Below are 27,441 nucleotides of genomic sequence, written 5' to 3' on the forward strand. Positions count from 1 at the left end.
AGCACATAATAATAATAATAATAATAATAAATTCGGAATAAAATTGGTTATTTATATTTGTTTATAATAGTTGTTATTGTATAATTACAATCATAACCATTATATTTTTATTTCAACTTTTCAAGTTTTATCAATAACCTGACTCCCCACCGAAAAAAAATATTCTGGCGACCTCCATGTGAAGAACCAAGCGAGCGCGAAGTTCCTGTTAATATTTCTTCAAAGCATTTGTCTCATCATTTTTTTCAGCTGTTAAGTTTGCCTGCCTGATAATCAGACCGGGTAGGAAAACGTAAAATATATTTAGGCGATGAGAAATGCGATACACAAAAACAAAAATTTCACGGTAGTGGCTTACTGAAGCAAATTAGGCTCCGGCTGGAGTGATTAAGAATCTCTTGTTGTCATTCTTGTTTGAATGTTAGTCACATGCAAGATGACCATGAGGCATAAAGATATATGCTATGCTTTGCTTCTTTGAATATATAGGTTTTTGTACTTTGTTTCTACTCGTTTATACGTTAAAACTTCTAAAATTTTAAACTGGAATTTTGTAACTTAAGTTTCTAAAATTAACTGTTTTTCTCCGATGGCATAGTGGTATCGTAGTCAAGGGATCCATGGAGACACAGTGATTTGGATTTCACTTTACTGCAAGTTCAGTCCCGATTAGCCGATCTGTGCATAAAGTAGACTTAAAGCAAAATTTAAAAGATAATTGTTTTTTTCTCTTCTCTTCTAAAACGACCATTCAGTCTACTGAAATTTAAAAAATATATATATATATTTGAAAGCTACAGAGTAGGATCAATACTTTCTAATCACGTGCAAATAATATTACGTTTGAATATATATTTAGTTACACATAATTCAATGTCAAATCTTAATTTGTTTGAACATCACAGCTTCTTTTTCCTTTTTGGGTATTTATTCTTCAATTATTTAGATACATATATGTATACATTAACGTTAATGTATATGTATATGAAACATATATATATAAGACCATTACAGACCTTACTATAAGCCAGGCGTGCAAGCATAATATCAAATAACACTTCTTAAAACTAAGCTTACACGAAAGTAGGACAATATTAGAGAAATCTGCGTGAAAGATGTGAAGCGACTTACTTGTCCAAATAAATAAACTATAATACCTAGAATAGGTAAAATAGGAAGATAGACCTAATTATAACATAACAAGTGGGTATCACTAACTTATGCATGTTTCCCTAAATTTCCCTAAAATCTCATTTTCCTTATTATTGGTAGGGACTTCTCTCCGGCTCCAGCTTTCGAATAGAAGTACGCGGACGTAAAACAGAAAACGAACTGAACTGTCAATCTCATTTAAGGGCTATCGTAAAGTTTTAATTATCATCCTCATGAATAAAACAATACACAATTTAGAGTGTGGTACATTATAAATTAGCACTGAATTATTTAAATACGCTGGTAATAACTTTCGATGTTTATACGGGGAAAAGGCTCCTTCAAGCAAAGTAGATTTGACTTCTCGAGAGTGATTTTGTGATGAAGGTGATGATAGTTACTGAATTTCATTCGCATACATATATTTTCTCCACATACATTGGTGTTTTAAGTCCACTTTATGCACAGTAAGGCTAATCGAGACTGGGCCTACAGTTTAAAGTGGTATCCGAACCACTATGTGCCTCTACCGGATATCGTACACGGGACCCCTTGATTACAAGGCAATGATGCTACCACTGCGCCATCGGGGAGGCCCTCTCCACATACATGTCGGCTAATTTCTTAAATAATAAATAATTTACCAGCCTAAAAGAACACGAAGAGAGAATCAAATTTATTGGGCAAATGGCCTCCTGGAACAACTCAAATGAGTCCATATTTTCTACATTCGTCATATTTCATTTTTGAAGAAAAACTTTTTTTCATTTTTAAAAACTATGTTTCTAGTATCCAAAAAGGTATTTTCCCATCGTATCCTATGCACCATATTTCCATATTTTTTGGTTAAGTTTCATAAAATGTATCAAACAAATCGTTTTGTAAGCATTTTGTGTCTCGTGTAATAATTTTATTCATCTGCAGACATAATTTAATAATTTCAATAGTGTGCACATACAGCTTGCATACCCTGCGAACAAATATTGTGGCCACTAAATATATAAAATTTTACTTTGTAATCACGGTATACTAAGTATGTAAGCACATAATGTCTGTAGTTTTACGCTGAAATTCTAAAGGAAAGATAAATTTGAAATAATTATTTATATTCTTCGTATGAGCTGGCAACACTGCTTTAAGAGATGCCTCTTAAAATCAACTACCGGCAAGATTATAACCCATCTTCCTGTCTTCCCGGAAATAAACGTTACATGAATGGAAAAAAAAAAGTTCCGAGAAGATTTAGTAACCATTTAACGGTTTGTTTTTCATTCATAAAGCAAAAAAGAAAACTGTGCAAGTGTGGGTTCACTGAATTGTAACATTCTGCTACGCCTTATAACCCGCGACCTAGATATGTTCGGACCTTGAATATGAGTGACCTCGTTCTGTGTTTCCAAAGGCAGTCTTAAGCAGCTAAATGTTGTATTTGGCCTTTTATCACTCTGCTCCATCAGCATTGAACCTGTCCTGCTCAGCACAATTTTCTGGGAGACAGGAATAAATATTTACAGGGTGCCCGGAAATCATTTCATTGGAACAAAAATGCATAGATTTCTAGAAAAATTAAACTACGCTTTATGTTATCTGCAAAATGTGCAAGAAGAATCAATTCAATTGTTCTAAGCATCTTTACGTTCACTATGCTCATATTCTTCTCATATGCCAATTTCACACAGAGAAAAATGTTTGTTTGGATTAACCAAAAAATGGTAGTGGTGAACAATTCGTTTGTTTAAATAGACATCAACGAAACAATTGATCCAGTACTAAAAGATTTGGTCAAGTTCTATTTGTTTGTCGTAAACAATTTGTTGGTTACCAAAACCAAATATTATTTTGGTAAATCTAAAAAAATGTAGCCCATTTGTTTAGGAAAACCAACTAATTTAGTGAAAATTAAAAAAATTGCCTTTTTACCTTTTACTTAAGGTCACCAAACGATTTGTTAAACAATTTATTCAAAATTATTTAACCCTCCGTAACCCGCGAGGCGGCACTGAGTGTCGCCTTTTTTCAAAATTTCAATTATTTTCCTTACCTCTCAACAATGGTCGTGAAAGCACAAGGTAACTTGTCTACACTATTCCCCCGAAAACATAGAGTTGTTGGCGCCTTTTTTCTGTCGTTCTTACCGTTGCTTACACGCCTCTGAAGTGTCCGGTCCCCCTTTGGCGGCACTCAGTACCGCTTTCATATTTTAAATCACAGAATGCCAGCCATGTATTTGGGGAAAATAAGAAGAATAAAACCACGGTACGTGGTTCGAAATGAAAATTATTTGTATGCAGAAATCATTGCAGTTACCAATACGAAATGTCGGTGTTGTCAAAATAACGATATTGAAAGTGACAACATTCGGTTCCTTATATTTGAATCAGTGTGCCTATTCTTACGTATACCTCGTAAGATTACGAGAAACAAATTGAGATTTGAACATTTTAAAAATATTTTGTAAGTTTCTTCGAGGTATGTTTTCTACATTTCATTGCTTTTTCTGCGAATCAGTAAGATTTTGATACAAAGTTTTGGAACAAATAGTTCCTTTCTACGCCCATATAAGTTGTACGATTTCAATTCGACTTGAACATTTTTGGAAAATACTTTGATAATTTTGTGAATGGTGAGTTAATTTTTAAGTGCCTTCATTATATAGCAAAGTTTTAATTACTTTTAGAAAAATATTTTGGTGCATTTGCTTCAAGCTTGTAATTCTGTGAGACACTTTCATTTTTTTTACTTTTCTTCTAATAGCTAATAAAAATGTACAAAATGGACATGATTGTGTTCATATATATTTCGTCTGATTCACAGTATGTGCTAGTGTAATTCAACCTCGATTTGGAACTATAATTCACGTAAATAACGTTAGTTTTGGTGAGGCGGCACTGAATGCCGCGCACGGAACATTTCTGCTGCAATGAGGACGCGGGTGACGGAGGGTTAATCTGGATAATTTTAGCTAGGCTGGATAGTTTGTACAAACTAACAGATGAAAATACTGAGAATGATCAGAATAGAAAGTTCACACCACAAGTGCGGTCATAAATATACTTAAGCCGATGTACAAAGGCTGTCGCAGAGAAGGTGAGACTAATTCATGTATAGGAAAACAGCAACCTCCATTGGCTAGCAAATGTACTAGGGTGAAAATTTGGTTCATTAGCTGCCGATTGAAACCAAAATGAGCGCAATAGGTCAAAAAGTCGTGACTGCGTAGTAGTTAAAAGACAAGCATGTACATGGACCCCTCCAAGAATCATGAAAATGAAACAAAAGAATTACAAACCACAAAATCTTTATTCAGAATCAGCCATATCGAGTAGACGTACATCTTTTTCAAAATAGGCACCATTGACAGCTAAGCAAGCGTCCATACGCTCCTGCCACTTTGTGAATGTCTTTGAAAACTCACAAAACAACTGATAAGTCATAAGAATGTTCTTTTATTCCAGCCCAGAAAAATACGATGACGAGAATGAAGCTTGAATTCTGAATGAAGGCCTCATACAAGTTACTTGTATTTCTCACATTACTGCAATATTTAAGAAAATATAAATTCAATTTCATTGCAACGCTAAATTGGTTTGCGGGTGAAAATAGTTAGTTCACAATTCTGACAAGTAACTTTCGTACAATAAATTCAATTTGTGTGCTTCTAGTTATGGAAACATGTACTCTATTGATTAAGGCATTGAAGTTTCAAATAAGGCCTTGCCTGCTCTGATTGAAAACATGTTCAAATTAATAACACTCACCGGAAACATTTGACACTACATTTACTATTATGGTCTTAGATAGGAATTTCGATTTTCACCTTAACAGGAGATTCCCGTCCATACGTAATAGACAACCTCTGCTACCTCGCATTTTTTTTTTTTTTTTGGTAGAGTAAACATGAAAATATGACACGAAACAGTTTTTCTTTTGTTATGGGTGAAATAATGAATTAAAAAGTGAAAATATTGGTTTCCTTTATACTTGTATGTTTGTGGTCATAATATCCGGCTGAAGAATTAATTAAAGTGCTCGAATTTTTATATTAAAGAATTAGTACATAATGCAACATTTTAGGGGGGCTTGACCGACTGTACACCTCGAGAATTATATCGAATTATTTTTAATTGATAGATTTCGTTGTTTTAGGTAATATAAAATGAGATTCAGGGTGCGAAAACCACAAACCACAAATAACCGAGATATTTGGTCCCAAAGGACGGCCCGCCTAAGTAAAGAACCTGCTATCTCTGAGTTCTTTCGCCGTTTTCATTTCTCATAAACACTGGTTATGGGGACACTGAAATAGCGAAAAAAACACGTGAAAATGATGTCACCAAAAATGCTAACCTAACAAAAAACATTGAAAATTGCTGTCAGTGTAAAACTTAACACTCTTAACCTAAGAACGTAAAATTAAAAACACCAATAACTATAATTTCACTTCTGTTTTGGTTTCATAAGTTTTCAGTCCGTCCTGCTTGATTTAGTTTATTTTATAATACAATTTCTTTAGGACTGAGTCGATACCATTTTGAACCAATACCGATACCAATGCCGATACCCATACTGATACTTGAGAATTGTAAGTGGTTCAAAATATTGATCAGTATTAGTGGCTAAATATGCTTCTCCAATTATATGCATCAATTTGCCAAGAAATTCGCATTAAAATATTCAAGAATTACATCAGAATATTAAAAAATATGTTATATAATCACAAAATCCAGTTTTTCATGTAAAATTGGTGCAAAATAAAAGGAAAGTTTGAATTTTGCATAATTCCCATGCTAATTAAACTCCGCGAAAGTGTCGCGCGCCATATTTTGCGAACTCCATGAAAAACCAAAATGTAGGGAAAGTATCGGCTGGTATCGGTAAATTAATTCCAACCGAAACTTTCCGATACCGATACCACTGGTATTAGCGGATACCGATACATCTGCATCGATATCAGTCCTAATTTTAATGTAAAATAATTTATATTTATTTTAAATGTATTGCCTTTTGTCATTAATATTCTGTGTTTATAAAGCAGCAGACAACGTCCCGACTGGTGTTATTTTTGTATTGTCGTTTTGAGTGTTATATTAACTTTCGCGAAGTCTTCGGACTGTGCTGCTTCAGGCTAAGGAAACAGAAGTACTTTACTTCACCATAACACATCCCCGAGGTATGTACTGAAAACGTACATACAAAAGAACATAATTTTCAAGAATCATGCAAAATTTTTCACTTTTTAGTAGAGCTACATAGGGTCAAGAATACCCATTTTAGTACTATATATTTTTGAAATGCGAAAAATAAACGACCCAATCTAATGCACAGTGGATAGCAGCATAGTAACTGTTTGTGCAGGAGAATTTTCTAGAATTAGCTAATTCCTCCCTTTGAACGAAAATTACATTCACGAAACTCTGCGACTGTATTGAGGAGGTATCTAACCTAACTAAGAGGTACAAAGAAGTAGAGAAGCAGAACAAAATAAATGATGAGAAAGATTTCGACAAAACATTTCAATTTCGGATTTTCGACCCTGGAATAGCACGTGCAGTTCTAAGAGCTCCAAAATGAGTATTTTCCGAGATTTGTATCTTATTTAGAAGCATTGATAATCGATGAAAAGTGTAACGGCTTTATTTTTTAAACACCTGAAATTTGCAAAATACCTTAGCTCGGAAACGGGTGTGTTTCTCCAGTGCTACACGCTCAGATGACCTGAGAGAACGAATACTGCTATTTTTTTTTCAAAATAGTAGGAGCTGGTGTCAAATTTTCATTTTTCCATAATGTCTTGGCATGTATGACCGTAATGTAGCTTTATACTATTATTACGTTTCTCGAGAGCGCCTCCTCTCTCTTCTTGAGTAGGGCTGAGCCGATACCACTTTGATACCGATATTCTCGCCGATACCGATGTTTGAAAATTTAAGTAATTAAAAGTTGTTCAAAATATTGATTAATATTAGTGTGTAAGTACTCTAATTATATGCATCACTTTACCAAGATTTTTGCTATAAAATATTAAATATTAAATTATATGCTATTTCAAAATTCACGTTTTTTTCACACAAACTGGCGCAAAATATAAACAAACTTTTAATTTAGCATGACTTCCAGTTAATTAAACTCCGCGGACCTCGTGAAAAACCAAAATGCCGGGAAAGTATCGGCCGTTAACGATAAATAAATTCCAACCGATATTTCCCGACACCAATACCACTGGTATCGGTCGATACCGATATATCGGCATCGGTATCGGCTCAGCCCTATTCTTGAGCTGAACAAATTTCCTTTTGTCGGTGGTGGGGGATCGAATTTTTCGACGGACCTGTTATTTTATGACATATATAGTGCGCTAATCAACCACAATAGGTTTTTATTAAAAAATATATGATTTTCATTTTATTGCTTTCTATTGTTCATTTGTACCTGGATCCCTGGTGTCAGAACAGGCTGTGCTAACCACTCCGTCACGGTGGCCGAAACACATCATTTTTCCACCATAATAAAATTCTCGGATGCACGAAATGGACATGTTTAAAAAAATTGTAGAAACTTGAAATTCTCCTCCGATCAACACATTACCATTTCAGACACAATTTCTAGATCTAAGTGGATATGCCTGCAACACCGCTCTGTGGACCTCCTGCAGTTAAAATTGGGATCCGAGCCAATGTGTAATGCGGCTCCACCGGGGATCGAACTTGGGACCTCTTGATTAAAAGGCAACGATATTGCGCACAACACCATCAAGGAGGCTCTCGCTTACGAGAGATAACAAAGTTTATAGACACAAATCAGGACTGGACCTACAGTACAGTTCCAAGTAGGATCCGAACTGCTGAAATATGACCCCGACAGGATTCGAATCCAGGGTCTCTTGTTTATTAGAGGACACAGACTCGTATGAATTGAGTGGTAACGTCGTCACCTTGTATCAAGGGGCAAATAGTGGCTCGGGTCCCATTTTAAACTGTAGGTTTAGTTCCGATTAGCCTTATTGTGCATTAGTGGACTTAAAAAACACGAACTCAATCAATCAATGATAAGAATTGAAATATGACACCAGCAATTGGATCTCAGTTGAGTTGTAGGTTGATATGTAAAAATGCTTGGAGGTAGAGAATATCCATGGTGTTCCCTTTGATAATTCACTGTATGCGTGTGGTGTAGGAGGATGAGCCTCATCTGACACCGTCTCTACACGTGTCGTACAAGTAGCACGCCGTTTGCAAAACGAAAGCATCATATAGTTCCGCGGGAAGTAAACAACGAAAGACATCTCCTTCTTGGAGAGCATCCTCATCCTAAAAGCGGAATTGTTTGCAGCTCGATCAGCAAGAACAATGGTATAACTCGTTGCGCAAGGAAAATACCAAAAAAGATCCTGGATTGAGTTGCAGAAGAGCAAGAAATTGCAGGAGAAATTCTCACGCTCCAGAACAAGACGGCATGTCCCCTTCTTCCAACAAAATCGACATTCGTAACAAAGAATTCAAACAATTATTATTCCGAGGCTTTATTGTGACCTCTTTTTCTTTCTCTTTTTTCTTCAGAAAAAAATGAAGATAATTTAGGCCGCTGACGATGCTATCAACGTGACGAAGACATCCGCGGAAGTTGGGTGAATTGCTGGAGTCTTCTTCTTTCTTCTTCTTCTTCTTCTTCTTTTTTGCTTTTCTTTTTTGTTTCTTTGTCACGCTTCAGGTAGCAACTGAAAAAAACTGCACAGACACGAAACTGCTGCAAAAGCAGACGCTTGCTTTATTTAAGACACACACACTTTATATGTGTGTGTGTGTATATATATATACATGTACACATAAAATCCAAGATTTGTGATTTTTTTAAAAAAAATCTACGAATGCTGCTTTGATTCTATGGTGAGGGAGTGAATAAACAGGGAAATGCCACAGATTAATTAATCTGGTATATTTTACTTCGCTTATTGCCGCTTTTGGCTAAGATAAGGATGAATGATGCTATGATGACATTGATGAAGTGATACTCACAAAGAACACCCATGCCCAGGCCGGGATTCAAACCCGGAACCCATGGAGTCGTAGTGTGCTGTGATAACCAATCCGTCGGACCAAGGATTACTGTCTATTAAACCCAAGTATTCCCGCCAACAAAGATAAATGCCTTCCTGGAATGATTGGGCCCCCCAACATCCTCCGATAATAACGATACAAGAATATCGTAACACAATCTTTTCCCATTAGTGTAATAAACTTGTTCGTGATACAGGTCTCGTTTTGCCTTTGCAGTGGGTGACAACGCTTCTGACTATTGTGAATCTAGTAGTATATGTCAGAAATTAACCAAGAGAGACTTAGCAATGTTTCAAAAAAGGTAGTAATGTATAATTCTCATGTCTCATCTCGTCATTCTTACATTAAATCCTTAACCACGATTACTGAATTTGAATTGTTGTTTTAAGTCCATTTTATGCACAAAAAAGCTAATCGGGACTGGACCTACAGTTTAAAGTGAGATCCGAACCACTGTGCCACGTGCCTCCACCGGGTGTCGAACCTGGTACCCCTTAATTACAAGAGCGAGGACGTTACCACTACGCCATCAGAGAGGCCTACCCACGATTACTGTGCCGATGCATTGTTCCTGAAAGTTTACATGGAATGCAAATTTTAATTTATATGAAATCTTGGGTTCTAAGTAAAACAGTTAAATCTTCAGTAGAAGGAGAAAATTACTACTACGTTTCTTCTTTAACATATTATGAAGTAGAGAATCAAAATGAAAACATCTTTATTTGATTTTTAAGACATTTCGAACAAATGCTAGGCCATTAATATTTCCTTGCACTATATTTACCACTTTTAGCCTTGTTTTTACAAAAATCTTGGAATAATGACAGATTAAAATTGTATCATTTGAATTGATGTATCATACGAGTCAGTCGTTAATGATTTTGTAATCATCTGGTAAGCAAGTAAAGTCCCCCACCATGGGCGTGGGGTCTAAAGCTTCAGGCTTTGGGCTCGGGGTACGGTACGCACGCTGGTTTGAGTCTCCTGGGAAGAATCGTACCAAACTTTTCTCCTGAGATTTCGGCCTGTGTATGGGACCGGTGGCCACCCACCATCGTGAGGAAAATGGGGAGCTACGAATGAGTAGTGTAACCCGATCAGGGAAACAACAACGACTGGGGGTTCGTCGTGCTGACCATACGTCACCCCGCAACTCGTTGGATGATCTCTCACCTCAGCAGGTGGGGGGTGAGGTCGGCAGTCGGTAGGTAGACCCTGGCCCTCAAGGGCTGTTGCGCCACGGGTTAATAAGTAAGAAATACTTGGATATTCAAGAATGTCACATAGAGGAGATATATTCTAATTTTAAAATATCACATTTTATGAATGCTGCATTGGTGAAATAGGGTAAAATGGGTGTAATAAATCCAAAAAAGATTATTTCCAGTCATTAGTACATAGACCTGAAATTTAAAACAATAGGTGGACAGGCCATGTAGCACAAATGGAAGAAAAGATTTTAGAGGATTCTTGTTGGGAGACCTGATGGTAAGAGACCTGTAGGAAGACCAAGACGAAGATTGAGGGATAACGTTGAGATGGACCTAAAGGAAATCGGTAAGGATGGAAAAGATTGGATTGATCTTGCCCAGGATAGGGACAGATGGAAGGCTTGTGTTGCTGCAGCCATAAGCCTTCGGCTTTAATAAGGCTAGAGAGTTAGTTAGTTTGTGCAGCGTTTCTCGGTTCATATTGTTGGCCAGTCTTATTGCTCAGAAATCACGCAACCATTGAAAAATCTGCTTCTCCAAAAAGAATCACTTAAAATGTGCAACTCAATACAAGAATGCAATAATTCTGCATAATGTATATTATTGCTGTCTTTACTTTTCTAAATCGAAACACACATGATACAATTGATTCATTTGGTGTTTAAGTCCACTTTATGTACAGTAAGGTTATCGGGACTGGACCTACAGTTTAAAGTTGGATCCGAACCACTATGTGCCTCCACTGGGTATCGTAACCGGGACCCCTTCATTACAACGCGACGACGTTACCACTACGCTATCGAGGAGGTCCGCATACATTATAAGAGAATAACAATTAAACATGCAACATGTAATTAGTTATCAATGCCACTAATGTGTTTACGATTTATTTATTTATTTCGAATGACTAGAATTTTTGACATCCTGTAAATCATAGCATAATCATGTCTGGATTATATCCTATAAAGTCTTTTCGGAAGAAAATAAGAAATTATAGTGTGTATTATGGCAATTTTAATTGAATAAGAATGGCTTTCGGGGACAAGCATAATGTCAAGACGCTCAAGTTCGACACATGCCCCTTACATACTCTACTGAGCATCACATAATAGCTTACTCTACTAACATGATCCCTATCTCAGGGGACTTTCAAATCGTCATGGAAGACAAATGGATATCTTTTCAGGAAAATATGAAACTCCAGCTAAAAGGACATAATCTGAGATAAAGGGAATTGCGAATGGCATTTAAGGATTTAGTTAGAGGAACATCTAGAGTGGGGAGCCAACTTCTATCCTAGCCACACCTTTGCAACCAGTAACAACTCACAGACATCCTATGTCACACAATAAAAACAATTTTTCTTAGAAACTTAGTCAGAAATTCAACACACACGAATTGACATGTGAAAATTGTCAATGAAATCCTACTTCATCACTCATCAGTTACCAAACTAGGTTTCTACAAATGAAAAATCGCTCACTCCCTCTTAATATTAATCAATTAATTAAAAACAAACTGTAAGTTGCCTGACAGCATGTTTGTTTTGGGTAATATTTTAGTAATTTTATACCTTTTATCGCGATTAGAACATAGGGCCGGGCATTGGTTTCGCAAAGAATAACGTCATATGTTTACCACACATAGACCATGTTCGATCTCCAGATGATGTCAAAATTGTTTCTCTTGATCAAGTAGCTCTGAGGCCCACCCAGCATTATATTAGATTAGTTCTGTTGGAACATTTTCAATACCTTACAGACATTAATTATCAAAATATAGAATGTGCTAAACTTTATCTCTGCACTAAATATGTGGGTCTTCATATCAATGTACTAAGCACAGAGGACAACTTTACCTTCTACCTTCAACATCAAACTGGCCCTAAACATTATTAGTACCTTGCATCTTTAGTTGGAAAGATAATTTTCCCTTCCCCTAATTAGAAGGACGCCAGAAGTCCCGGGTTCGAATCCCAGCCTGGGAACGGGTGTTCTTTGTGAGTGTCCTTTCATCAATTTCATCATATCATCACTCATCCTGATCTTTGCGATTAGCCAAAAGTGGCAGAAAAGCAAAGTAAAATTAACCAAATCAATCAATCAATCAAACCTAATTAGAGGGATTTTTTTGAGAAAACATTAAACATTTCTTGAATGGAAATTATTTAAAAAACATGGAGTTTCTATGATGCAAGGACAATTCCATTTGTTTGAGCAAACATATTTGCGCATACAAAAATTCCACAAACCTCCTTGTGCCTCATACAAATCTCATGTTTCCGCAAAATATTTTCAAGCAACGTTTCAGAATTTGCATGAGCTGAAACAAATATGTTTCCGGAAATACATAACATGGATGGGCACACTTTTTTGCTCGAACTAATCTCCAATAAAATCTGGCAGTGGAACTGTACATGTAGTGCATAGTATTAGCACCCTATCTGCTGAAAAACATAGCTGCAAGGTGTAAATTGTTGAATTACATATTCACATCTTGTGTTCACCGATGTTAATTAAATAAAACTGATGTCAACGAACGCGTTCGATAACATTTTCATTCAGATAACGGAGTCGTTCAAAAACTCGTACTGGAGCGTAATAGCAACTGTTGGTCAGGAGTATTAACACGATTCTTGCTGAAGCAGACCTAGAAAATTATGTATGCGTGAAATCTTAAGTGGCATGTTAACGCCTCCATGTGTATCATGTATTTATACTGGATGCCATCTAAATTAGTTTTTTTTTACAACGATTCGTTATTTTTAGAAAATTATATTTTAGATTCCTAATAATATATTTTTGTAATATTTTATAATATTTAATGTCATCAATTATCACACTTACCATTTATGATTTGTCTAACATATTTTATTTATCTGAATCAATATTTCTAACAATATTCTCAACGAATCGTATCCCATATACATCACAGCCTAAAATTTCGTTCCAAAGTAAGTAAATCTAACTCTTGCAGCAGGGCGTAATTAGGTACATTTACTAATATTTTCAAATTACAGTACTAATGTGGATTTCGTCCAACTTCACCAGTAATTTTGTGATATTTACACGTGAACATCAATGTTTACATCTGAATTTGATTGATTGATTTGCTTTATTTTACTTCGCCTTTTGTATCTGTCTCTATCCTTTCAGCTTGCTTACGCTTAACCTATCACATTATCTTTATTTGGGATCCTCTGAAAACATTGTGGCTAACGCTTTTGCCTTGTAATCAAAAGGCTCAGAATTAGTTTCCCGATTGAGTCCAATTGCACAGTGATTCGGATTCCACATTAAATTCTATGTTCAATGCCGATTAGACTATCTAAGCATAAAGTGGGCATAAATTATTTCAATTTTTTTACAATACATTTGTTATGCTTCTATCAGCTTCAAGTTCTTTCTCTTTTACATGTGTGTCCACATTTTAACAAGAAACAATTTAAACAAAAGAAATCGGAAGCTCTATGCCTATATCACTCATACACTTTCCAAAATTCATAAAAAATATACACATTCTGCTTATGCAAGACAAAAATTTTAAATGCGAGGTACCTTGCCCTTGAAAAATCTGGACTCCCGAGTTCGGATCCCGGTAACACGTGGATCTTACTTGCTGTTTCTGATTTTGTGTGATCGTTGCATCATGGCTATAAATGAAACAAGTATGAGATGCTTCAATACTAAGGTCATGTCGAACGTAAAGTGCGGTAATTGCAAAGTCAACCTCGTAAGGCCCATTAATTAGTTTTATTCGTAATGAATTACTTTCACTGCATTAACCTCTGTATGTTCCAGACCCCAAATTGTTCGGAAAATGAAAAGAGAGGGGTGTAAGCGGTGGTGAGCCTTACTGAAGACATCCAAACGTCAACATCCCTGGACTGCACTTTGAAGACTAGCGAGGCTCTGCCGTCTGGATCACAGCCAGTATATTTCTCGGTGGTGCTCGTGGTGTGTCGTCCATATGTGTTTGTCCCTTCATTCGTCTCCTCTTATCACAATTCATTCTCATCTTCGCGATAAGTCAAAAGTGTCAGAAAAGCGAATTAAAAATAAAATCAATCAATCAATTAAGAAGAGACGAGAGAATCGAAATCAGAATAAAATAGAATTGAGGGTCACAAAGTAATTTTTTATATTGTGCAAAAGGTCGTTTACTATATTTCCTGAAAACTTTAAAAACTGTTCCTAATGCATCATCATATTAAAATAATTGTATTATAATTGATTTATTATGTACAGTAGGTTTACACTTAGATTAAAATAGATTTTTTATTATATATATATAACAGAGTGCAGTTTTGGACTTTTAATGATAATCTTACTCGGGTTAAATCACTTAGAGTGAATTTGGCGTAGTATAATTATGAACGATTGTTCACGGACCTGCTTTAAATTACGTGTCCCTCTCAAGATTCTCCAGAGACCCTGTCTAAAACGGAGTCCAGTGAGAGAGAAACAGCTGTATCTAATAACTTTCCAACAGTAGCTATGGAATCTGACTCGTATTAATACTAATAATCACAGGGGAACAATTATTTTCTCATTTTCTGTCCATTTGATTTTTCAACTGTTTCTATGTAATTTTTCAAACTGATTTCAAATATAAAACCAGTTTTCCCGTACATGCTATAGTTATCGCGCAATTTGAAACTTTTACTTTTGCCAAAAAGGACACTCATTGGTATTTACATTGGGGATAGGTAGACAACGATGCTTAGATTTACCCTAACCATGCATTAAATCACCTTGGATTGATTCATTGAGTGTGTTTCAAGTCTACTTTGTGTGTAGAAAGGCTAATCGGGTCTTGACCCGCAGTTTGAAGTGGGATCCGACCAGTATGTGCCTCCACCTGGTATCGAACCAAGGACCCCTTGATGACAAGGTGACCACATTCCCACTACGTCATCGGTGAGTCCCTAAAACACTTTTTTTTTCATATCGGATTTAAGAAAGCAGCTGAGTTCTTAGCATCCAGGCTGCAAGTAAATATATATATACTGCACTGATAAGAAAAAGTGTCATATTTCCGAAAGTGAGAGCAGATTATTGTGGACTTCTTTTCAGAAGACAAACACTCTGTTTCTGCCATGCTATCCCAGGTCTTCTCATGCAATTATGTCTTACCTCATATAGTCCAAAGAATGGCGATTATTTCTCGATAGCTCTAAGCACAGTATCATGTGTGTTCCCTTGCACAACGGAAATGTTTATGGATCAATTCCAGTTGGTCACTCAGTGCATTTGCGAGAACATAATGACATAAAAGAGCATGTCAAAGGTGACGGAACAAGAATATGATGGCAGACTACAGCTGCCAGAGAGATTACGCTGAGCAAGTTCACCAAGCAAGAGCTACAGGCACAAATTCTTGCCTGAATAGAACCTATTTGAACTTTGCATACTATCCATATCAAATTTCTTATATTGCATTCCGTCTACATGTAGACATATGTGTTATTTTCCTTTTAAGAAGCCTTAAATTCATATTTTACTATATTGAATACATGTTAAATACTCCAAAATGCATACTGTAATGCACTTACACGTGTTTATGAATAAATTACGTATATCTTTGCCAAGATGGTATCCAAGATGGCATCCAAATTTAAAATGTCGAATTGAATTTTGAAAAATTGATATCAAGGTGAAAAATTAAAATGTTGAATTGCAAAACAACTAGAGCTTACAGAGAAAAAACTAACCTCAAATTTTAAATCAGCGCACCCAAATTAGTTTAAAATAAGTGTTGGTATCAATGCAACAAAAAAAATTGTTCCCCAGTGAGATCAAATAAGAATTTGACAAGCAAAACTGAACGTCGTGCATGGTCACACCTACGTCAATCACTTATAAATTCATTCCGATACGCACGAAGAATGAAAGTTCTAATAGATAAGATATTAATGTGTTTTTATCCTTATAATTATAATCTGTTTCATCACTTTATCATTAATCCCCATCGTCGTGATTAATCTAGAAAGATAGACAAGCGACGTGCAGTAGCCCACATTGAAAGAGAATATCTAACACACGAGCGAATTAACAGAGTTTTGAAGCATTTTTTCTTTTGCGGTAATTTGGATAATTCACGGAACAGCGCATTTGTCTCCTTTATAATTGGGGTCCCGGGTTCGAATCCCGCTCGGCATGGTTGTTTGTGAATGTCCATTGATTGATCAATTTCATCATTTCATCACTCATCCCCATCTTCGCAAATTAGCCAAGAGGCACAAAACGCGAAGTAAAATAAAATCAATCAATCAATCAAAATCTTTATAATTGAAATTAATTTATAACAAAGACAGTCGTTTGAAAATATATACATAAAATTTGCACAGAATGGCAACTGTATTGTTACAAATGAAGAACATTCGCCTGGATTGAAATGTCAGTTTCCGACAAAGTGGAGGGTGAGGAATTGATATTTGTTCTTTCAATGGCATCATCATCATCTTACATTCACACAGTTGTTTCATATAGCTGTGGTCCAAATTTTGATTTCATTCGTAACACACGCAGGATGATATGACCAGCATATTTGTGAATAATATAATTTCCCAAGTAAATCCCACCGCATGTTACATCCATTTCCGTCTGGGCAACTGAATGTCTAATATGCCAATTTTCAGCAATGTTTCGTGTATAAATGACAGAGTGTAATTAATTATTCATTTGGGCTAAAATATTTCCACACTTTGTAAACGTAATAGAGGGAAAGGGAAACTATGACGAAGCTCTTGCATCTTTTCAAAAGTTTAGAAAATGAAAATTTAAAGTTTTATCGGCAACATCTAGAGTATGCTAATTGATTTGTACACCATATTTTCAGAAATTTAGATGAAACTATCTACACTATTAATGTCAAATAAGCATGAGTCACATAAACACGGTAGGCATCCTCTGAAGTACTTTAAAGATACCGATTAATAAATGAACTTATCGTACACCATCGGGCAAACTGAACCAACGAGACACTAAAAGACCTTTAAAAATCCCAAGCAACATCAACAACCACGATATATTCCACAAAGTGTGGCCTATATCGAATCGATCACGAATTGAAGGCATCTCCGAACGAATTGGTAATCGCGATCACAAAATGTTCCAATGGTTGCACTCACCTCTGCTTGAACGACCAAAAACAGCAGCACCACAGGTAGGGTCTCTCTCATTCTGTGCGATCACCCGCACCAACCTTTACTTCCAACGAATCGACTTCCGCAGTTTGGTGGAAGGTGATTTCCATGTCCCTGTTGGTCTGGGCTTCACTGTCACACTACAAGAGCTGAACCGGCTGCATCCCAGCCACGACTCCTCACTGCTGAAGCTCCGGCCCTCAACTCGCATTCATTATACCGTTACCCACACATTTCACCCTTGGCTTCTGGACTAGAAAGCCTACATTTCTTTCTTCTTTTGTGTCCCCCACGCGGAAAAACAATATAACGAGACGAGAGTTACAGTTACTGAACGTAAATAGCATTCAACATTGCCTCGTGCTCACGTTCACAAATCCACATGTCCATGAACTTCGCAAAACTCAATTATGTCACTTAACAGCATGTTAAAACTAAAACCGTTGACAAACTCCCAACTATGTGACTTCTGTCTTCCTCCAAGGAAGTCTTTCTTCGTGTTGGGAACGAAACTGACTCGGTACAAAAGAATCTTCTTTGAGCAGACGGATGTTGTATGCGGACCGCGTGAGGTGGGGTGGTAGGTAGGATGCTGGCCTCGATACTGGGAGATCGAGGATTCGAATCTTGTGGCAGACAATTCTATCACCAAAATCCTTGCATTCTGAAAGGCTGGCGAGGCTCTGGTGTCTGGACCCACAGTCAATGTAATCCTCTGTGGGATTTGTGTCCTGGACATGTTTCCCTTCACCAATATCATCTAATTACTATACATTCTCGTCGTCGCGATTAGACAAAACTAGCACAAAACCGACAAAGAAAACAGAAATGTCTTCTTCAAGTTGTTTTAATACCTGCCTTCCCCATCCAGTTAAGCAGAAGTCTTCAACCACAGTTTTATACACCCCTGAGCTGAGCATCCGTGAACTATAATCGAATAAGATATTTATTTCATTAACGTCTCGTGAACATTTTAATACCATCTATCCTCCAAAATACAAAATTCAGTATTTTTCTTATACTCTAATTTATTAAATTAAGTTTTAGTTTGATACATCTTTCATACTATGAATTTAGATTTAGAATAGACTGGCTGTATTTTTGTAAAAAATATATCCTATAATAAAGATAATATTTTTTGCCGATTTCCGTGACGGAATGGTTAGCACAGCGCGCTACGACGCTAGAGGTTCGAATCCCGGTCTGGGTATAGGTGTTCGTGAATGTCCCTACATTAATTTAATCATATCATCACTCACCTTCATCGTCACGATTAGCCAAAAGTGTAAGAAAAGCGACACTAAATAACAAAAATCAAAACAAATCAAAGATCATAATTTTTCCATAATTATCTGCTAATTGTGATATTATATAAATTGTTATCTTTCTTATTGCGTGGGATACATACATTTCAAAATTTCTGTATTTATTGTATTATAAACACTTTAACAAATCAAGAGATTTATCACAAAGATGAGAATGTATGAAAAACGAACGCCTGTGTGATTCATAACCGGGATTAAAAACAATTCAAAACAATGAGCATATAGCTGAGCATCCTGAGATAGTAGAAACGTTTATTCTGGTTATTCATCCATAAGTCAAATCAAATGATAAAGTGCAGTGAACGGGACAGTATTCACCACTATCGACTAATTTAATTACAACCTCCGGAAACCTAATAAAGAAAAATGACGTAAAATCACCAAACTTGAGACTTTAAGGGGACAGTGAGAGAAGGGGACAATGAGGGTTCTTGTGAGTTTTGTAATCAACAAATGTCATTCACTTTTGTTAGATGGCTATTATCGGTTTGTTTCATGCATGAACGATAATCAGACCATGGTTTTTCTAAAGGTCTAAGGTTGTCAAATCAATGCACCATCTGCCACCACACCCTCTGATTTTGACTCAATTTGCAACATTTGTTCCCTGAGTCCCATGAGCACGTCTATAATTCTCTTCTGACAAAAATGCACCTGTTTCCGAGCTACGGCATTTTGAATGGGATGCAGACTTTCGGAAAACACTTATTTTGTAAATATTGAATCCAGACACATGGTGCTGAGGTTCAGGGACCTAAAATTTGAAGAAGAAAAAATCAATACTTTGAGCATTTTTTAAAAAATGTTCTCACCATCGATTTTATTCAATTTATTTTAATTTTCTTAGCTATGTAACGTACCTCCTCAAAACACTTAGCAAAGTTCGGTGAATGTAATTTTCTCTTTACGGAAGAAATTAATTCTAGAAAATATTCCACATACAGGACTGTACCGCTGTACACTTTGCGTTAGAGTGGGGTGATTGCTTTTTCGATTTTTTTAAAAAAAAATACCCAGATAGCACAGAAAACTTGCTTCAAGCCTGTGAGGCAATCTTGCCCTGCCAAGTGAAGAAGCTTGCACCAAACTCCCCGTGGCAAGCTGCGAGCTTGCTACAAGCTTGCACCCAGCTATCTAGTTACCATAAATCGAAGTTGTAGCAAAATTTCCAAGGCAAGCCTGCATCAAACTTGTCGTAACTAGCTGTAAGCTCAGCAGTAGCCTTTCTGCAAAAACATTCTGCTACTGTTAGCTAATCGCGAGGATGAGGATGAGTAATGATTAAATGAAAGGACACTCACAAAGAACACCCATGCCCCAAGCCGGGACCTGTAGCGTCGAAGCGCTACCGAGGTCGGCCGCGATTTTCTTCTAATTATACCGGGTGTTTCAGAAATAATTGAGATGTTACAAAAATTTATTGCAAGTAAAGTATTGAACTTACGTTAATGAAACAAATCCAGAACAATTGAGGAACGCAAACAGTTTTTTTACACCTACAAATGTTCAATGTGTGCACCACGGGTGACACAGTACACATCAACACGATAGTCTATAGTTCTTGCCACACTCACAAAAACATGGGCCTGTCGATAGTGTCTAGCGCTGCGATGATACGCTTCCTTAGGGCTGCTATATCACGCAGCATCGGTGAGACGAATATCCTGTCTTTGATGAAACCCCACAAAAGGAAGTCACACATTGTAACGTCCGGTGATCTTGGGGACAAAAACATTGCACAAGACACTATGAGTGATGTGGGTGATTTGAGTGTCACCTAGAGGCAGGAATATGAACTGTCAGCTTAACAAAACATACACGCACAAACTGTTTGCGTTCCTCGAAAGTTCTGGACTGATTTCTTTAACGTAAGTTCAGTAGTTTACTTGTAATAAAGTTTTGTAACCCCTCAATTATTTACGAAACACCCGGTATACAGGGCTGACTCCTTCGTATACTTCATAATCAATACGCTGTTTATTGCCGTTGCGAAAGTTTGATTTCACACCAACGCGACACGCGACAAGTGCCGCTTGAGGATTTCACCAATCGAACGCAGGCTTGTGCGGCCTGTCATGTCTCTACGGTGTGAAAGGTTCATCTTGATTGGCTCGTTCTCAACCGACATGTGTCTCGTGTCTCTTCGATCTAAAATCTCCCTTAGAGAAGTAGTAAAGCGAGATAAAATATCAAAATACAATACAATATATTCAACATCCTTTTTAAGTAATCTGAGTCAAAGAAGTGACATAGACCTCATACACCCCCTCCCTATTGGGTACACCGTGACACTAATTTTCACCAAAGTCTTTTAGTCACGCTCCGTCATCAACAGACGTTTGTCTACCATGTATCAAAATGCACAACCAACATATTTCGATTCCCGGTGACACTTTTTGATGGTCAACCAAACCCATTAGCATGTGTGTTTTGCCAACAATCCGGCGGGCTCTGCACTTCTTGTCAACATGAAGGACATCTGTCCTGGTCACGACAGTTATGTTAAGCATTCAGTTACAAATTATACGCAAACATGCAACGGGAAAACACCTCCGATATTTGCATCTTTATATGCCGTTTGTTATGTAAGTGAAGACCATTCATGAATGAAAGTATGTTCACCCGTGACGCATCTTATTTCACTCTCTTTGCATAACTTTAAGATTCTTTGCTTGTGACAGACAAATGAATATGACCGAGTACGTAGTATATATTACCGCTAGGTTAACCTCGATGATGGACAAAAATACATGATTCTAATGGAAAAGATAGAGAAGTCCAGTCCTTAATTCGAATATATATATATATTGCCTGTAGCCGACCTCCGTGGCGGGGTGGTTACCACAGCGCTCTAAGGCGTCTGGAGTCCAGGGTTCGAATCCCGGCCTGTGCATGGGTGTTCTTTGTGAGTGTCCATTCATCAATTTCTTCATATCATCACTCATCCTCATGTTCGCAATTAGCCAAAAGTAGCAGAAAAGCGAATTAAAATAAACCAAATCAATCAATCAATATTCGCCTGTAGTGTTATATGAGTATAACCTGTTAGCACAGCGCGCTACGACGTCAGAGGTCTCCGGTTCGAATCCCGGGCTGAGCATGGGTGTTCTATGTGAGTGCCCCTTCATCAGTTTCATAATATCATCACTCATCGTCATCGTCGCGATTAGCCAAAACTAGCAGAAAAACGAAGCTAAATAACAAAAATTAACAAATAAATATTAATGAATATGAAACATTTACCATTACAAAAAGAGGAACCTCAAATTAAGACTTTAAAAATATAAAATCCTTAGTCGGTAACGCGTCTGACTACCATACTAAAGGTCCCGGGTTCGATCCCCGGCCGGTTCAAATCCGGGAACTTTTTTAACGTTGGAAGCGGCCCCGGGCCCACCCAGCGTCGAATAACATGGGTACCTGGGGGAAACCCTGGGAGCTAAAGGCGGTGGGGCGTGATGCTGATCACATCACCCCCACTCACGACCGGATTAAGAAAGTGTGGGGCGTTACCCCCACACCCCCTCCCTATACGCCTTCATGGCGTGGTGCTAAGCACAGGGGAGCACTTTACCTTTTTACCTTATGAGAATATTTGGATCTAAAAGAGATTAAGAAACAGGCGAGAGAGAAAGATTATTAAATCAACAAGACTGTAATGGGCACAGGAAGATATTCCCAACATGATCTTTGTTGAAGAAGCTGGCGGTGAAATACTTGTAGGAAGGCGAACACAATGTTTAGATTGACCTGAAGGACATTGACAAGGAGGGATAGACCTTGCCTAGAGTAGGAACAAATGGGAAGCTTGTGAGTTTGTTAGTTATCTTGTTTGTTTTTCTTCTCTTGGAATAATTTATACAATCATTTCGTATTATGTTAACCATTAGTCCACGAATTAAGAAATAAATTAAAAATTATTCTTTATAATTTCAGACATTTTGAAGTTCAAATTAATGTATTTTGTTGTTTGAGAGGTCGCTAAAAATTTTGAGTTTTGTTGCAACTTTTTTGATGGGTAAGATAGTTTGGAAAAAAAAGAACCCTAGTTTCCTTCCAACACATGCAGAATTGAATAGAAACTCATAGAAAGGAACCACATACTTACGTATTTGTCAATTGCACTTACAACAACTATCACAAACTAATTAAACACAAATTACGATTTTGCAGGAAACATTTCCGAATTTCAAGACACAATAAATTTATTTTGAATTCAGATTTGTTACAAAAAAATTAGGATATTGCATCCTTGGCAGGTTCATTCCATTATTCACCATCCACATTCTTATCATCGAAGTTGCCGGCCCCGTGACGGAGTGGTTAGCACATCGCGCTGCAACGCCAGGGGTTTCGGGTTCGGATCCTGGCCTGGGCATGGATGTTTGTGAGTGTCCATTCATCAATTCCATCATATCATCACTCGTCCCCATCTTCGCAAATTAGCCAAAAGTGGCACAAAAAGGGAAGTAAAATAATGCAAATCAATCAATCAATTATCGTCGAAGTTAACCGATCAGTAAATATGTATGATGTAATACAAACTCGGGATGGCCAAGATTATATATAGAATTCTCATAAGGCATTTAAAAGTCAACCTCACTTCCATGTAGTACACTCGGGTAACAGAAATCTTGCAGGCCAACAAGGCTCTGATTCCTGGACCCACAGTCAGTATAATTCTCTGCGGTGCCTGTGTTTAGTCCATTTGTGTGCTGAGTGCGATGGATTTGATTTTTGATTTGCTTTATTTTACTTACTTCGCTTCTTGTGCCACTTTTGGCTAATTTGCGAAGATGGAATGATGATATGATGAAATTGATGAATGGACACTCACAAACATCCACGCCCAGGCCGGGATTCGAACCCGGGACCCCTAGCGTCGTAGCGCGATGTGCTAACCACTCCGCCACGGGGGCTGGCAAGTGCGATGGAGATTGTAGTCCTCAGCCAGATGTCTTGATTTTAGTTATGGCGAAGGGTGCACATAACTCAAGTGTTGACGCCCCTACAATTACTTCATCCGTATTATCTCAATATCCGAATATTTTGATGATCTGTTTTTACGAGTATTCGGATTATCCTGATATATCCCTGCATATATGGACCATCCAAATATTCAGATTATCCAGATATCGAAATATTCGGATTATCTATCGTCCAGATGATCCTGATTTCGGCACGCTGATTTTTTTTTGGCAATCCCTAAAATCTAATATTGATTCTCAATTTTCTAAAACAGTCGATCAAAGTAGAAAAAGAGCATATTTGGTAATGTTTCACAGAGAACAAAAATCGTTATCAAAATAAAAATGTCCACAATCGATCAAACGAAGAGCGTGCTTCAAGCACGGCAATTTACAGTATTCCGCAATTGTTGCTATGGGAAACGTTCCTCGCTTTAGCGATACCGACGTACAACCAACTACGAAGCGTTGCAAAACCGTTAGAAATACTGAAAAACTTAAATTGGCCAACGGTAGTCACGCAGACTGATGGCAATTGCTGCACCAACCCGATAGAGTAGGTTGCATTTGCTTGACCTTCCCCGGGCTGTCAAACCAATCAGGCTAGGTCAGTGAAGCGAATAACATGTTGATTGCCATGCATCTTTCATCTTGTTCAGTGTCGCAATTAGGAGCGCTTCTTAGTTACGGACTGTTATGAACATCCTCTGTTTATTTAAACATATTTTATTACATAAGATGGAATTGGAATCCCACACAAATGTCCAGTCCTCTCGTCCATTTTAAAATTCCAGATAATCTTATAATAACAAAACATTCAGAGGCAGTCATTAAAAATAGGGGGAAAGCTCTAACACTGTGTGTATACGTATAATATCAATCACTTTAAAATCTCTTTTCAAAGTGTAGGCATATAGTGGTTTGGATCTCATTTTAAACTGTAGGTCCAGTCCTGACTAGGCGAAGGATCATTTGAAGTATTTTTGAAGTATTATTCGATTATTTTCATTTATTGTTTTAAGTGAAATGTTAAATTTTAGAATAACACAAAATTATTTTTTTCAATTTAAAAAAAACTTATTCACTACAAAAAGGACAAATGAACCATAGAATATAATATATAACATATGTTATACACCTGGACATCATAATTAAATTTTCCTTACTCAGAGCGCTCTGGAGCCCGTTCGAAGCAACTAATTGAAGTGAAACTTGCTTTAGTTGCTGTGAAACCTTGCAAAAGCGAATGCTGAAGAAAAATTGTTCAATTTCTCACCACCAGGTGAAAATGTGGCACTTAGAATCTGAGTATACAAAGTTCTTCTAAAGGGAACTTAGGGACTGCAAACAGGGGTTGGCTTACACCAAATGCTACATTTTTCTATATCACCAGTCTAGCCACCATAAGTGGATTGAACTGTAGAGGAAAGGTTCCACGTCGTCGTGAAGGTGGGAAATAGCTGTTTTTTCTGTTTTTCTTATAAAACCTTTAAGAGCAGGCCTCATCTCCAGGAAGATATCAACTCGGGGCAAGCTCCGGCACCTATCGACCTGTTGGGTGAGATGAATCAAGGCAAGGACTTATAAAACCTTTTCCTGCTCCCCCCAAAATAGGCAATAGTTAGGCTGGAGAGTTCCATGATATGAACTAACCGATCTCTAACTACGAACTAAACAATCACTGATTCCTTCCAGAACCTGCTGTTTTTCTGTTAAGCCCAACTGGCCTTTTTACAGTCGGGGTGGAAGTCTGTGGACGTTCACCCCGTAGCACTGGATATTTCCACAGCAACGATCTTTTTTGAAGGACAGCTCCCCAACTGGGAAGCTAAGAGCAGGAAAATTTAATATCCAGCAAAAGCTTAATCAATGTGAGAAATGCACCCCTAGACACGAGATATTTTGCAATCGACTTTCGATCTCGCCACCAAATTTACAGAGTTTAAGTCCCAATCTGGGCATGGGTGTTCACTGTGACTGTCCTTTGATCAATTTCATCTTCATCACTCAACATCATCGTCGCGATTAGTCAAAAGTGACACAAATGCTATGCTCATTAACAAAAATAAGATAAGATAATCTAAAAAAGTTTTTGTTTCCTGCTATTAATGTTCTTATTTACGATATTGCATTCTAATCAAGGGTTTGATTTCCAGTGGAGGTGGATTTAAGTGGTTCCGAATCAGCTTCAACTGTAGGGCTAGTACCGATTGACCTATCCTTGTATATATTCGATTAACTGCAATCTTTTACAAGTGTTGATTGATTGATTGCTTTAAGCCCACTTTATGCACATATAGGCTAATCGGGATTGGACCTACAGTTAAAAGAGGAATTCGAACCACTGTGCCTCCACCGGGTGTCGAACCCGGGACACCTTGATTGTAAGGCGGCGATGTTAACGTTACGCCATAGGGGAGGCTCTGTTACAAGTGTGTTGTGTCTTATTTGCCAGTGTATTTCCTAAAGCAAAATCAACCTTGAATTGGATTTTTGTTATTTAGAGTCGCTTTCCTATGACCTTTGGCAAATCGCGACGATGGGGATGAGTGACGATATGATGAAATTTATGAAGGGACACTCACAAAGATCATGCATACCCAAGCCGGTATCCGAACCCTGGGCCCCTGGCGTCGTAGCACGCTGACTAACCCCTCCACCACGGTGGTCAGCTAAATCAACCTTAAATGGCAAATCATTATTTCCTTGTAAATTCCTGCTTCCGTTCGCCGAAGCAGGACTGAAAATAATCGTTCATGTCAGTATGTACAACCCGTAAAGGAACAATGGGTCCTGAAATAAATGCTCTCGATATAGTTTCCCGAGGGTGGCGGGGCGGAAATGTGCAAAAAAACGAGTTTAATTTCACGTCCCTTCCGATTAGTAAAGGCGCAATTACGATTTTTACAAGCTCTGAAGCAAGGGAGAATTTATGTTCGGAAGCGGTATAGGGGGCCATATCGTCAAAACTTGGCAGCAATCGCATTGGCAGCGCAAAGAATGTCGTTAGGAAGTGTAAAGAGCGTTATCGCTCGACTCGTAAAGAACGAAATTGGCGTGCAGGTGCATAGTGACACATTGGTAAGGAATTAGAAACAATTACTAATTTTTCTAACCGTGGATTGGCTTTGGTTTCAGTTGTGCAAGCGATACTGCTTTGGAAGCAGGCTTCGTAAGTACCGTCTCGAATGCTAGGTAAGTCATTCCAAAGCCGGGGTACTCTAACTAACTAACTCTCTAGCCTTCTAAAACCCGAATGTTCATGGCTGCAACAACACATGCCTTCCATCTGTTCCTATCTTGAGCAAGATCTATATACTCTTTTCCATCCCTACCGATTTCCTTTAGGTCCATCTCAACGTTGTCCCTCAATCTTCGTCTTGGCCTTCCTACAGGTCTCTTACCATCAGGTTTCCCAACAAGAATCCTGTAAACTTCTCTTTCCTCTCCCATTCGTGCCACATGGCCTGCCCACGTAAGTCTTCTTGATTTAATTATTCTAATAATGTCTGGACATGAATACAAATGATGTAGTTCTAAAGCCAGTGTACAAAGTACTAATATTCAATAACTAACAGCTTTATT

The 27,441-nt window shown here is 37.5% G+C and overlaps 1 protein-coding gene across 1 annotated transcript in view; it reads right to left on the minus strand.

The window, feature by feature from the left end:
* LOC145980605 (A disintegrin and metalloproteinase with thrombospondin motifs 16-like) overlaps nucleotides 1-17,754 on the minus strand; it is a 172,418-nt gene extending 154,664 nt beyond the window's left edge. The window contains exon 1 of the mRNA XM_083113644.1: nucleotides 17,550-17,754. Within this exon, the coding sequence (XP_082969770.1) occupies nucleotides 17,550-17,600 (51 nt within the window). The 5' untranslated portion in view covers nucleotides 17,601-17,754. The remainder of the gene's footprint in view (nucleotides 1-17,549) is intronic.
* Between the last annotated feature and the right edge of the window lie 9,687 nt (nucleotides 17,755-27,441).

This window comes from Lepisma saccharinum, chromosome 2, assembly GCF_977018435.1.
Source record: "Lepisma saccharinum chromosome 2, izLepSacc3.1, whole genome shotgun sequence".
NCBI classification, from domain to species: Eukaryota; Metazoa; Arthropoda; class Insecta; order Zygentoma; family Lepismatidae; genus Lepisma; species Lepisma saccharinum.